Below are 15,180 nucleotides of genomic sequence, written 5' to 3'. Positions count from 1 at the left end.
AATGAAAGGGGTATCATGCTTCACATTTACCATGGTATTAGCTACACCTTAGGTTCCTATTTGTAATGACAGACATAGAGTGATCCTGTTACGTTTGCATTGTTTAACAGCCCTTCACCCCAGAAAGTGTTTCTGGATAATGAGTGTTGACAAAAGTTTCATTTGGATGCATGCCACTCGTGCCTCTGGTTGCACTTGTAGCCTTTAAGAGACCTGAGATACATAGACACGCTTTGTGTGAGTCGTCCCACCCAAATTTGGACATTTGTACTGTAGATACTTATATGTGCTCACCACCTCAGCCTCCCCTTTACAGTTAGGGGAGAGGAATGGACATTTTTAGGGCCCAGCTCATCTGGCCTATTTTGGATGTCTATTTAAAGATGAAATGGTTCACACCCTAGGAGAGTAGTCCGCTGATTGGAGAGCAAACTTTTTGACTAGCTCAGATATAGCTGTCTATAATATACAAATGAATCCACACACATTTTTTAAACAAGCATATCACATCCTTTTATTTCTTGTTGAAATGGCACATGTACATGTGTAGTGCATTGGTCCCTGGAACCATCTGTCTCTGGAAGAGTTTCCTGGTTTGGGTTTTTGTGACAACTCCATAGCTCATTACAAGTCAGCTTTACTACAGACCATTGTTCCTACTGCTGCTGTCTATCGGGCCAACACCAGCTTTACTCCAACTAAAAACTGCCCAGTTCTCTTCAAGACCTCGAAGGCAGTATATTTCCATGACGTAAGACCATTTTGCTACTTGATCCCTCTGGATCTCAGTAGATTTCCATCCTTACATGCTGCTGAAAATATCTCACTGCAAGCAAACCAACTTTAATTACGCAGGTTCGTGTGTGACCTGCTGAGGGAGGTAGCGTGGACTGGAGAATTAAGGATTTTCTGTTCCTCCCACAAACAATTGCAGTTGGGCATGTGAAGTGGACTGTTAAAAAATTTCCAGTGAATCTTCCCAATCCTTTTTTTCACCAGGTCTGTTTTTCTCTCCTGGCTGGTCCCTTGCAAGTTACATTGTTTTTAAAAGTGATTTCAAAAAATAGTAATTTTTAGAGAAATCAATTGAGTAAATTACTTCCAAAATAAAACTGACATCACTTGTGTGCACTGACAATCTTAAATATTCCAAAACTGTATAATGGCCCTAAAATAATTAGAGAAGTTTAAAATTTTTGATTTTCTAGAATTTATATTCTTTAAATTTACCTTATCGGCTTCAGGCCTTTTGCTTCTAGCAGATGCATCTTAAAGGTTTTTGTTTGATTGACTGATTGTTTGCAGATACATCTTTCTTTCAGCAGCCACATAGACTTCAATTTTCCTTTAAATAAACCCAGGATATGTATCTAAGTTCATGACTCTGAGAGCTGAGGCTTTAAGAAAATACAACAAGTGTCCTGAAAGCCCTGACAAAATTAGTAAAGCTGGCAATATTGCTGGTGCTTTTTGTTAGACTTCTTAGTTGGCTTACAGGTTGGTGGGAGTGTAGCTATTCCGCCTAAATAGCAGATATATCACTGTAGGAAAGTACCATATTGCCAAGTTATGACGCTTTAGCAGTTAATCACTGTTTTCTGCTGGTTTACTGTTATCCCTTGAAATCCATATTTTGTGAACCACTGTTTTAGAGAATGACAAGGTACATAAAGAGACAGAATGGGATGTAACAGAAAACCTGGAAGATTTTTTTGAACTTTCAAGCTGCCCTCACTCTGGCCTATACTTATGGGCAGAGGTGTATTTTTTCTGCACATTTCTGATATATGTCCTTTTGTTGAATATAACTCCTGAACACTGCAAAGGCCTCCATATATAGTGAACCTTTTATTATATATGTAATAAGTTCAGTATGTACATAATGAATGGCACAAAACGCATCCAACTCTACTCTCAGCAGCAGTCTAAAAAATTGTTGTTTATTTTACACAAAGAGTTAAGAGTCTTAAAAATACATCTTCATCCAAGAGAAATGCTGCCCATTCATTTTCAAGATTTACAAGTCTGGAAAGAAATTCATCATGTAAGATATTAGGGAGTATGATTAAGAAAAAATAAACTTAAGGCAATCCAGCAAGCTTCCTGTAGGTATTGGCTAGCTGGATAATGAGTAAATTAGACACTTCAGAGGAGGAATATTTTTATCATATGAATTCCAATGTCTAACTGTTTTGCTTATTTTAGGAGACTTTGCTCCCTGTAGAGTGAATACAGCCCTCCGTGGGTGACTCTGAAGACATGCTTGGCTATGCAGGAAGCCTGTGTTGCTTTCAGGCACCTCCTTTTAATAGAGGCTCCTTTGTGTTGGAGACTGTCTTAAGTTAGGGACTGTGGATATTCTCTCTTGAGCAAACTTTCTTCCAGAGCATCAATAGTTTTCATGTGCAATTGCTTAGTTGATCAAATTTTGGTTCCAGCTCAAGAAATTAGGAGACTTTTCACATTGGCTTCTGTTGGTTTAGAATATGGCTGGCCATCCACTCCATCTTTTCTTTTTTTTTTTCCTTTCCTTTTCATTTTATTATGCTCAAATTACTGATTGCAAGAAGCATTATAAAACACTTGCACATTGTTCTGAAATAACATTTTCTGAGCTGTGGTTACATTTGAAATCATAATTATCCCACTACTTCACTGTCCAAACACCATTATATTTTAGATGTTCTCTTATAACTTGATCATGTTGTGACAGGAACAAAGAGAAAAACTAACAGCCACACAATACTTACCAAATGAGTATTTGACAATACCACCACACAGCAAATGTTTGTGTGATCTCACAGGATTATAACATCAATACCAGACAGATTATATGCACCGCCTGGTTAGCCTTCCCTCTCCCAGGAGAGACTACATGCCCCTTTGTATGCTGTTTAAATATTTTTTGTATTTAATGCAAAGGTGATATATATATATTATATATAGGGATATACATATATATATATATATATCCCTAGCTTTCCAGCTACCTATCCTAGTTTAGCCTCAGCTGTACCCCTGCCTTGTTTTCCATCCATCCTATCACCATTATATTTTTCTCTGTTTGGAAACTTGGTAGCATTTCCCAGTAAAGCCAACACCAGTAGCTCTGCATGAATCATCTGTAGAAATTATGACTCACAGAAGCTGTCCTCGTTCCCAACCTCATCCAGAAACCAAAAATATCCCCACCCATGGGGCATGCCCCCTGTTTCCCAGCCCTAATGCCAGGCCAGGACCTCTGTCAGGGCAGCATGGTGTATCCTCACCACCTCACCTTTCCCATCCACGGCCAGGGCCAGCGGGTGCCACGGGGCTTGGGGTGGCCCCTTGCCCAGGGTAAAATCTCTTCAGTACCAGTGTTTTGGTGTCCATGAGGGGACCCTGCAGGCCAGGGCAGAGGGGCTTGGCGCTAAGCTCTTTGCTGTTTGCATCTCTTTCAGCCCGAGCCACCCTCGTCCAACAAGTGGCAGCTGGACAAGTGGCTGAATAAAGTCACCCCTCACAAAGCACCCATCCTGACCCACCATGATGGCCCGGCACTGGAGGCCCATCCCTACTACGGCCACGTGAAGGCGGAGCGGCAGGAAGGCGAGAAGACCCCGGCCACCGGCCCAGCCGAGCACCGCAGCGGAGAGGGCCGCACCACCAGCGTCACCACCACCGCCACCATCGGGGACGGGCCACGGCCCAGGACCGCCAACAAAGCACCAGGCAGCAAGGGCAGCCGGCAGAAGTCGCCCCCCGCCGCCGACGGCGGGCCTCCAAGGAGGGCGGCGGGGAAGAAGGCACCACGGCGGGCTGAGAGGACCTCAGCTGGGGACGGCTCCCACTGCCGTGGGGCAGAGGAGCCTGCTGGGAGCCACAGCTTTCTGGAGAGCACCGCTGGCGAGGCACCAAGAGCCCGGCCTGTTGGCGGTGGCAGCAGTGGAGGCTGCCGAGCAGGGCACCGCCGGGAGCCCCGCTCGGCCACAGCTGGCGAGAAGCGTCGGGCACGGGGGCCGAGCAAAACGGCACCCAAATCCAAGGAGTTCATCGAGACTGAGTCCTCCTCATCGTCATCTTCCTCTGACTCAGGCTCCGAGTCGGAGCGGGAGGAACGCCCGCTGCCCAAGGTGCCGGCGGCAGCCGGGGCCGAGCCGCGTGCCAAGGACGCAGGGACCGGTGCCGCTAGCAAACCCCACGGCGGCTGCAGTGCCTTTGGCTCCATTAATGCCAGGACTAGTAGTGAAATAGCAAAGGAGCTGGAGGAACAGTTTTACACCCTGGTTCCTTTCGGTAGGAATGAGCTCCTGTCTCCTCTGAAAGACAGTGATGAGGTAAAGTCACTGTGGGTCAACATTGACTTGGCTCTTTTGTCCAGGATTCCAGAGCGTTTGCCCGAAGAGCCGCTGGCAATGAGCGCCGGAGCAAACCAGGCGGCCAGCCTCCCGCAGGGTAGTAGTGCTGACCCCCCCGCAGAGAAGGGTTTACCGAAATCTAGAAGGAAACGCAAGGTGAGCTCCGGGAGATGGGGGTGGCTGCTTGGGATGGGAAGGGGGACACAGCCCAGCCGCGGTCAGTGAGCATCACTTGTGCCCATGTCCAACACTCAACGGTGGTGCCCTCGCTGGGTTTTGTCCCCTCACACCACACTGGAACCAACAAAACCCCTCGTGTGGTCAAACTTCTGGCCTCAAGGAGCTGGCGTTGTCTGCTGGCACATGGCTTTTTGTACCCTGGTGAAAGTGAAGGCAGATAGCTTTTCCTCTTGAGGCTTCTTGCAAAACCAGAGCATTTGGAGGTGATGCTCATTTTGGCATAGGGAACATTCTGGCACAGTCTGCACAGTATCACCACATATCTGGAAAAAAGGAGAGGAAACATCCTTTTTCCCTTCATATTGACAACAATAGGAGAGAATCCTTCAGTCCCTGCAGACAGCCCTGGCTTATCAGGGACCTGCCTAGCTCTGCTGCTTACTTCACTGACACCTCTGCAGCCCCCTGCTACCTCAGGACTCCGACACAAGTGTAAGAAGTGAGTCAGTAGCTGATGAGCCGACCTGTCCCCAAGCAGCACCATTGCAGCAGCCAGGTGGGCACAGCCCTGTGGTCATATCCATCCCTCTGCCATGCTGCTCCTAAACATTTTCGGAGCTGCCAGGTGCACAGGCTTTATCCCTGCTGGGGAGCCACTTCCACCCCATGGCTGCAGCTGTCCATCAAGGAAGCTTTCCAGTCCACTGGTACCAATCTGCCCCCAAAAGTCACTCTGAACTGGAATTACCATCTGCCCAATTTCTGGATGGTTTTACTGTGCAGTTGTCTGTCACCCCCTGAGCTACCATATGTGTGCAGACTGATCTGTATGTTTCTTAGTATCATTTATCCAAACAGGTCTTTCATTTTTTTCTCTCTCTTGTCATTTTTTGGTTATATTTTTAGTATCTGGAAGTATTTTTTTTTAGTATCTGAACTATTCTAGCTACTGGTAGAGCAATAGCAGAGAGCCCTGCTATGTTTTGAGATGCATTTGTCTGCATTTTCTTTAGGAAGTAGCATGGAAGTAATTGCATAATACAAAATGATGGGGACCAGGTCAAAGAGTGGCAGAAGTAAAAGATTGATGTTTTGTGCAATAGGAAATGTCTGTGTGATGTTGCCAGCTGGTACACCCAGAATAAAACAGGGGGATATGATAGAAGAGCAAAATAAATGCAGCCATTCTAGAAATGCTTAATTTGACTTTCCATGGCACAAATTATCTTTTACTCTTCTGTCTTAAAGCATTGCTGTTGTTGGTGGTTTTAGTGTTACAATAAATACAATGGAGTACCAAATTGCCTCTCTGCCTGTAGTAAGACCCTCACTGTGATAACTGCTATGCAAACACACAATATGCGATCCCCCTTCTCAAAATAAGTCTAATAAGAATGGATTATCAGGCATAACTGCAGAATTAGATAGAGGTCCTTATCACTTCCACATCTGTCATGATCTCAAGAAGGGCAAAGTAGAGATGGAAGAGGATGGTTAAGCACTAAGGTGTAAGAAGATCTTCACTCCTGTGGGGTGTGATCTATGTTAACCCCACAGCAGCAGCCACAGTGGCAGTGGATAACACAGAATATGTTGTTGCCATGCAGTAAAGCAATAAATACAGGAAAATCAAGAGATCACGAGTAAAACTCAAGTCATCGGTGGAAATTGGATAATGTTAGATGTGGAAAGGGATGTGGACTTCATAGAAGGCTGGGAAAACAGGGTCACTGGGAAACAACGGTAGGACCTAAGGAATTCAACCGAAGTCAAATAGTGGCAGGAAGCATTGGCTGCGTTCATACTACCAGGAGAGATAGGGCCGGGATGTAGCACCAAGCGGTGGCACACAGTCATCCACTTTGTTTAATTGTTAGCATGCTTGCTAATGTGGTTTTGGCCTAGGCCAACTTCTGCTCTTCCAGAAGGTGTCTGGCCCTGGCCTGGGACCAAACCAACTAAGGTGGCTCCCTAAAAGGCAGTCCAAATGTGGTATAGCCTGGTTTGAAGGAGGAGCAAGTTACATGCATGGACGTGAGCTGTGCCATGCCAGCCAGCCTCAGGGCCTGTTGCTGATCTGTTGTATTGACTAGCACAGGCATAGTCACTGATGACAAGAAAAGAGTGGGAGAGACAAGAAGAATGAGGTTGAGGACTAGGCAAGAGAAAAGTGCACAGGAGCCAGGCAAAGACAGCAATATAAAGAAAAAAAATATCCTGAGATGCAAGTGGGAATATGGTTGAAGCAATTCAAGTTTTATATTCTACTCTATCTTATACTCTACATTTACGTACTGCCTCTTTAGATTTTAGTTTTTCAAGACGTGAACCAATCTTCTCTGATCGCAGTTAGGTATATGCTTGAAGAAAGCATCAAAATGCCAGAAAATACCAGCTCCTTATTTGTCAAAATACTTTCAGATCTATCGTAAATCCAAAACCTACAAGATTATTATTTTTCTCTTTACTCAGTGTGAGAATGAAGAAGAATACAGAGACATCAAGAAGACTCATTTAGAGCGAGAGAGTTCTTCACGATTAGCTGCCACTGCCCATAACATCACAACAGCAAATCACTGCAATATGAATGAAAATAGGTAAGCATTTTCCTTCTTATTTACCACTGAGTCATACAACTAGTTGCAGTTTAATGTCGTGTGTTATTTTTGCCTTTAATAGGATTTATTTTTTAATTATCACATTTTATGTTGAAAAATTGCCCAGTTTATTCTGCTTTCTTCTAGTTTAATGAACAAGTTAGCAGCTCTGACACATTTTATATACTCGCATTTTTGTTGTATTGCGCAAAGTTGTGAGTTCAAGTGCAAGGCTCATGGAACGAGTAATTATGGCTAGAGTAGTGCGATCATCCAAAACATATTCTCAAACACTGTCTTGTAGGCACCAATTCACATGTGCAGCCATCTTTTCTTTCCTTTATGTTATGAGTTTCAAACTTAAAGTTTGACTGTATGTTTGGGTTTAAAAGCAATTGTCTGTAAACTCTGTTTAGATTGCAAAAAATATTCATAACAATGCCTGCAATACTCAGTTCCGGAATATACATGAGATCCAATATTTTCAAGATTACAAGCAATCTATTCTGTTTAATTAGTAGGTATTTTAGTGCAAGGAACTCAGATTTTAAAAACAATTAGATTTTAAAAGGATGAAGGGTGTGAAAAACATTATGAAAACATTGTGAACATTTAGCTATATGCTGGCATGATTTGTGTACACAGACCCCTATCAATGTCAGATCAATCATCCTGAATCTTTCTGGGGCATTCTAGCAGTGAAACTTCGACATCTTTTCAAAGTTCAGCTGCATACTGTTTAGTACACATTGGCCATCAGTATTTCAAAAATATATATTTTTTTTCTGGCAGTATTAGGGTATGTCTTAGAGTGGAGTTGCTAAAATTTGAGAATATTTGTATTTATTGTAGTAGGATTTTCTATTGTACATATCACTGATGAGTTTGAGCAATTCTTGTTATTAACACTGGACAAAATCATGATGAAAACTGGTATATATACCGCTTATTCTGAAGTTTGAATTCAATTTATTTGTCCTGGCATAAGTCACATGTTTCATAAAGTGCAAAAAAATACACAAACCAGTTTGTTTTATTGTGGGTGATTGCATGCAGGCATGACATTCTTGTGTGGAACAATTGCCAGAGGTGACTTAGAAATTAAACTCATATTCAAATTTTAAAGAAAAGGTATAGCATTGAAGAAACTTCCAGGGTGGAGTGTAGCTGCATTCCATAGAAGTTCCCTAGGCCTCCAACCTTAGATGTTGACCACACTGGGGGAACTTGGTGTGCTGACTCTAAGAGGAACAGTACGGAGGGTGGAGCGGAGTGGAGACACCGCGGCCAGGCTCTGTGATAAGATGGGAACTTGAAGGTACATCAGAACCGATAAGCTGCATATTTGTTATCCTGGGCCAACAGCCTGCCACATTTTTGACAAAATGCTGTCCTTTTGGTGAACTTTTCCCATTATAATATCATTATAATACCAAAACACACCTCCATCCCGAAGGCTACCCGCCTCCAGGGTGTAACCATGCCTCACTGAGCTTTCGCTTTAAATTTTTCTAGTCTGCACCTTTAAAAGCAAAGTGAGAAAATTTCACACCAATCATAACAAAGGTATGTATGACCAGAGTCACTCAAGCTCCACCTGAAAGATAAAAAAATGATATAAATTAGCTTAAGGGAGAGAGGATGTTAGGGAAGATACCATCATGTAAGGGAAGATACCATCGCATAAGGAAAGATACCTTCTGACTTCTGGGATCAGTCAACAGGCCGAGCCTCTCTTCCCCCCTATTGGGACGCCTTTGGGTAAGATTTGAAGACTTGGTTATGCCAAGTGCCTCCCCGGGAAACTTAGAAATCTCTGTAGAGCCACTTTATATCTTTAAATGCATTTGTAGCCAGGCTTACTTATACTCTTGGTATTTGCACGTGCTTTGCAGACAGTGAATTTATCACAGGCAATCCAAAGAACCTGTGTATCTGTTACTTTAATAAACTGCACTAGCTCATTAATCCAGCTGTGGTAGTTCTCATTGAACACACCAAACTCTTTAAGAGTGGCCGTGGTAGTTCATGGAATGCAACTAGACTGAGGGTGTATTATGTTATTTGTGCATCTGTAATTGTATTAAAAATTGTATATTAAAAACATTGTATTAGGTACTCCTGGTAGCAAATGTATATTAAATGAATATTCACCCCCTAATTCTTCCTTGGCCTGCCCTAATTCCAAGAAGTTCAGGTGTTTTATGCTACTATAGGTCACGATATCAAGCTACTGAGGCTGTAGCTAAACCAGCAGCATGTGTGTCAGGACATCCTGTCCCTCTTGCAACCAGCAGGCACTCATTCTAGCACATTCCCCTCCAATTATGCCAGCAGCATATCTGCATGTAAAGCCCTCCTGTAAATTCATTCAAGAAACTTTGTCTGAAACTTGTATCAGCACAGCTAGGGGTTGGTAGCAAAGAGGGGAGCAAAAACACTTTCAGACATGAGCATTTTATATTCCAGAACTACAACCTGATGTGCAGACTGACGAAGGCCCTGTTTGACACAAAAGGCTGCAGTGTCAGGCAGAGATACCCTAAATATCTTGCACCTACATCCGGTGCCACTATTCCAAGTCTCAGCAGAGCAGAGCTCACTGCAGGTTGTTTTGTACGGCTTCTCAGTATAATAAGGTCGTGCTGCTGCAGCTTGACTGCTCACAGTATACTTTGGTGGGCATAAGCGAAGTGCCAGAGGGCATGCAAAAGGTCTGCCACACAACTAGAAATTGCATCTACCCCTCACCAGCCCTGGGCCAAGCTTTTGAGGCTTGGGTGGGAGCCCTCCAAGGAGCAATGGCTTCCAAGGAATGATGGCTTCTCTTGGATGCTGTAGCCCTGCACTTTGACAGTGATGTATAAACATGGCTAGCCAAGGCATGGTTTTATGTTTAAAAAAGGGAAAGGAAATAACAGCATCAGCCTGCACTTTGAAAACAGTCCTAAAGATCTTATTTTCCTTAGAGGGAAAAGAAGAACACAGTTGTCCATTTTACACACCCTGATTCTTGCATTCATAAAGAGCATTGGTCATTAAAGTAAAACAGTTCATGTTGTATTTTAAAAGTACTACACTGTGCGAAACAGGAACGGTTCTGAATTATGATTTATGGCTTCTCTCACAGATAGTTTTTAAAGACATGCCAGATAAATGGACAAATGTATGATAAGTGCACATTTAATTAGCTCCGTTCTCTGAAATGATGTACAGAAATAAAGTGTATTTTGTACCATATTCCTTTTTGCAATTCCATTAAGTGTATACTGCCTGATACAGTAACTATAAAGAAGTGAGAATTGTCCATAAAAAGTAATAGGCTGAATAAAGGGGAATATGACAGGGGAAGGTATTGTGTTAAAATAGTCTGTCTGACCTTAATCACAGTTGTAGTCTTAATGCAAACCATTTTCATTAAAAAATGTTTATTTTGTGTGTGTTGCTTTAAAATTTTCAGATAAATATATATATTTTTTTTCAAATTAGTGCAACTAAAGCTTATTTTGGGGATATTTTTATGGTTTGTTTGACTTCTTATCCAAAACTTCCCTCAAATAAATGAAAGCTGAAAATAGAGTGTAGCTTTCTTCTTCAGAAGATGGAGCAGCTCATATTGCTGTGTGACTACTGTTTGCATGTGTTTCCTTTTGTTTGCAGTACCAGCTTACCTTTCTTTGTCTTCAAAATCTGTGTTAGATTAGTATAAACAGCTCTACCAAAAGCTGGTCATTGAGCACAAAGACAACAGAGTCATCTTTAAACACATTTCCTGTTTTAGTTCACGTATGGCTTTATTGCCATGGCTTATAAATTGTCACCTGTAATGGTGAAATAAGGCTCCATAACCTAACCTTACACTTCAGAGCCTAATCTTTGTCTCTAGCTATCCCTTAAGAGATGGTGAGCAAGTGGCCATTTATCTCTGTATTTTTTTCAAGTACTCTGATACAGACTTTATATTAACTCCAGAATTACAATTTGCCTTGAAGGGAAAGAGGAGAAACACGATACAAATTTGTAAATGAACTCTTGGTCCCCATACTGTAAGCTTGTTTCCAGATACCAATAGACTTTATCCTGCCAGCAGGTTTTAAATTCAAAGTTTTGGTAATATATAAAACATTTACCTTTCTCAAAGCCAGCTTTGTGACACTCCATTACTGTAATTTCCATTTCCAGCTTGGCAATACCAATAAATAAAAATGAGAAAATGCTTCGGTCACCTGTCTCTCCCCTCTCTGATGCATCAAAACACAAATACTCCAACGATGATTTAACTTCCTCCAGCAGACCTAATGGCAGCAGTCTATTACCTTCCATCTCCTCCAGCAAAAAACATAAGGGTGAAATCCAGTCTCAGCCACATCCCGGAGACTTCAATGTAAGTTTATGCTGTTGTTCACAATATAAAACCTAGCTGTATATTTTTTACTTTGTATTGCAGTCCATGATAGCTTTGCAGAATGTTACGCAAAAAAAAAAAAGCAATAATGAACGTTGTACTGTAAGTTCAGTTTTTCTGTTTTCGAGTTTAGCAAGGCACAGAAGAAAGACAACAAGGCAGGCTGTAAATTAGACAAATAAGAAAGGCTACATAAGCAGAAAGTAACTGCTAGTGGCCCAAAATGAATGGATTTAGGCCTCTAGAGTATTGCTTGGGCATAATGCAAGACCCGTACATCCAAAAGTGTAGTGCATAAGGCCTCTAATGTATAAGGCCTCTACTCAGCCACTGCCTAACCGTAAGTGTGCCTGCAGTTAGGTAATCCTGTATGTCTTCCAACAAACATTCTCAGACACTTCTGCTTATTGCTGACACCAGTGACCAGCTTAGCACCAGCCTCACAACTCAGCTCCACCAGAGTCCAGACATTCAGACTTAGCCCATCATAGTCTTGATCACACTAAATGTGTCCAGAGACCCGCTCCAGGTAAGGAGCTATTACTAAACCAGGTGTTAGCCACTGCCTTTAGAGCACAGAGAGAGTGGGAGTAGATGCTCCCCCCCATTTATGCATGAGCTCTGTGATTAGGATGCTGGAGTAAAGAGTCTGTTAGCACTTCTGGTTGAGGGGATTTGTATCTGTCTCACCTCTCAAAATAGTACTGTACCTTCCAACCTGCAGGACATTGTCATTAGGAGATTAAGGACAGAATACTGTCATGTCCTCCCCTGGCAGCTCTGTGTGAAATACCTTTATGTGAAGAAGCAATTTGGGTACCACCTTATTGATGTGCACTGCTGGAGTATCCAGTCAAGTTGCTAAGCCAATCTTCTGTTGCTAGAAAGGCCCGCGCTCCTCCCCTTGCTACAGAAATGGTTTATATATTTTATTCAATGCTTATTTGTTTTTTAATTATATGTTATTTGAAAAATAAGAGGCTTCAAAAGCCTAAGTATTTGTGCCTAAGCAACTTTCAGGAAAAGAAAATACCTGAGTTGTAGCAGTGGTCGCTTCCAGATGCTTTTGTTTTTGGGAACCTGTGGGGATAACTGCCCATAAAGTCAGATGTATATACTTTTTTTTTTTCTTTTGACAGTGAAGGGAGAGGTAGTAAATATAATCTTAATTTTAGACATTAAAAAAGCAAGTTATTGTAAGTTATATTTTTCAAAAATATCTCACAGATGCTTTTGGTAAATTGAAATAAAATTAAGTGCATAAAATATGCCAATAAAAAGGCATTTTAACATATAGTAGTGATAAATTTATCTTTTCATGGATTAAATGTAAATTCTTAAACATTTAAACTTCTAAAACATAAGTTTAGAGGTTTATAACCCATTCAGAATTATAATGATATGAGTCTTCACTGGATATCTTGAAAACAATTTAAATTCCTTCACAGGCAAATGTGCTGGAAATCAAAAGTAGAAGGTGATTGCTTTATGATCCACACCCTTAGCAAATGCATTTCACTGAGATTTTCTGCATAGCCTAGCAATGCACCATTTGGTCAACATTTTAACAACCTTTGCAATAAAATTCTTATGTATCTGATTATTCATCTGAAAACTTTAGCCTACTGAACTGATCTGGATGTGCCATATAGAATATGAAAGCTCATGAACTATAAATGTTAAACTTATCTTTGTTTTATCCCATCTTCCCATTGGGTATCTAGCTGGCATGCCTGAGTGGTCCCTTGAATTTCTGTTAGAGACCACAAGCCGGGGAGTTGTTCTTATCCATTTTAACTTTTTGTCCATTTCCCTATTAAGTTTCCATCTTCCACCTGAAGGAGAACTAATAGTGATTTCTGGCAGTGGTTACAAACCAAGAACGACCTGAGGCTGCCTGCTCTGCACTGTACCAGTGCATGGCTGCCCACACAGCAGGTCACCAGGCGGTATGAAGGGCTCATGAGGCCACATGAAGAACAGGGCTGCAGCTGAGAGAAAGCATGAGACCCTGCCGAAAGGTGTGCTTCAGCTGTGGTACGGAGCAGTGATCTTTCAAGCTTATCAGAGACCCAGAGAAGAAAAAAGCCTGGGCCTTGGGTGACAAATTCTCACCACACAGGCACATTAGCGGTGCGGTGTGGAACAAGTCAAACAAGCGAGCCTTGCTCTCCTGGGGCTAGGTACAATGCTAGTTTGGAAGCTGAAGACTAGAGATGTAACTCGATCTTCTAAATGACCACAACAGATCTATTCTTTAATAATTTCACTGACTGTGTCACAGAGCATTTTGATAGTTACTGATAGCTCAGCTCCATTTTGTCCGTACATCGCATTGAAACTCGAGCCCTTTACAAAGTGCTCTGAGTGATATCTGTGAATTCATGGCTATCGGTGACAGGACAGTTATACATACTCCCTGATGAAATAGTAGGAAAACTAACTGGCAATTTATAACACAATGCAAAGACACTCTGTTGTTTATTAGTTGCTTTTTTGAAGTTAGTAGCCAGTTCCTCAATGTCTTCTATGCTGTTTGTTGTCTAGAAAGCAACTCACATCAATTCAGAAAACGTTCTCTGCAATAAGCCACAGTCCCAAACAGAGCCTTGGTCACCTCTGTCTGGCGCGCCCAGGGACTGCAGAAGGACAAAGCTTATCTTTGACGATATGTAAGTACAGATGGCTTTAAAATAAAGTAAACAATGTAGTTTTCTGCATTTAAAAAGAAAAATATCATTTGTTCAACAGGATGTTGAGACGTGCCCAGTAGTATTTTAGTAATGCTGTACCTTGAGCAATGAAGGAGACATACTGTATGAAGTCTTTGATTTTGGTCCCTTCCAACCCAAGCCATTCTATGATTCTATGATTCCGTGATTCTATAATCCTATGATTCTACCATTCTACGAGTAAGGCTATTTAGTGCTCTTAGGGCTCAGATATTAATTCTGTACACCTCAGACTACTTACATGTACACATTCGTATCAAGGCAGGGTGAGAGGGGATGCCTTCTTGCATGCCCTTTGAAGCAGGGGAGAGGACAGATGGGAGCCTTGTATCCTCGAGCCTTGACAGCTGCTTTTGTTACTGCTACTGCTGCTCAGAAAAAAAAAAAAAAAAAGAAAAAAAAAAAGGTATTACAAAGGCAGGGTGAGTAGGAAGCAGCAGTGGTTGCATGAGTATCTGAAGGGATACTTGCCCCTCCCCCCCTCCAGTACATCCTTCAAACATCCCTGCCCTCCTCTGAAAATAATTTCAGCTTGTAATTGTTTTTATTTTCTTTTTGGTAAATTAAAACTGCTGGTTTGTTTCCCAAGGTCGTTTAGGATATGATCTTATTTAGATAAAGTATAAAGGTGAAACTGAATGTTGGAATCCTAATATCTAGAAAACCCAGATTCTTTTTGCCTAGTAATATTCTGGCCTGAAAATACTGATTTTTCTGGCTAGTGTAGAAGAAATTTTGTTCAAGCTATGTCTCAGACTGCCTCTAACAAATACAGCTCCATGAGCTGTGTGACCTTGACGCACCTTTTGTTCTTCCACAATTACACCCACCACATCACTCACTCTTATATACCTAAGGAAACCCTGGGAAAACAGCCCTATTTCCTCATGAACTGTTTTCTACCAGAACAAGTATTTTTAATAACT

At 41.9% G+C, this 15,180-nt stretch overlaps 1 protein-coding gene across 6 annotated transcripts in view; it reads left to right on the top strand.

Annotated features, from left to right (window-relative positions):
* Nucleotides 1-15,180, top strand: part of AFF3 (ALF transcription elongation factor 3) — a 339,923-nt gene that overhangs the window by 290,623 nt on the left and 34,120 nt on the right. For all 6 annotated transcript variants that reach the window (XR_010826790.1, XM_066984090.1, XM_066984089.1 and 3 more), the window contains 4 exons: nt 3,444-4,496; nt 6,993-7,117; nt 11,300-11,501; nt 14,070-14,194. Coding sequence is in view for 5 of the 6 variants with exons in the window: in XM_066984090.1 (XP_066840191.1) it covers nt 3,444-4,496; nt 6,993-7,117; nt 11,300-11,501; nt 14,070-14,194 (1,505 nt within the window). In the remaining variant the exon portion in view is untranslated. The remainder of the gene's footprint in view (nt 1-3,443; nt 4,497-6,992; nt 7,118-11,299; nt 11,502-14,069; nt 14,195-15,180) is intronic.

Source organism: Anser cygnoides, chromosome 1 (assembly GCF_040182565.1).
Source record: "Anser cygnoides isolate HZ-2024a breed goose chromosome 1, Taihu_goose_T2T_genome, whole genome shotgun sequence".
In the NCBI taxonomy this organism is placed as follows: domain Eukaryota; kingdom Metazoa; phylum Chordata; class Aves; order Anseriformes; family Anatidae; genus Anser; species Anser cygnoides.
Note: the sequence above shows the minus strand (reverse complement) of the source record. Positions and strands in the feature narration are given on the sequence as shown.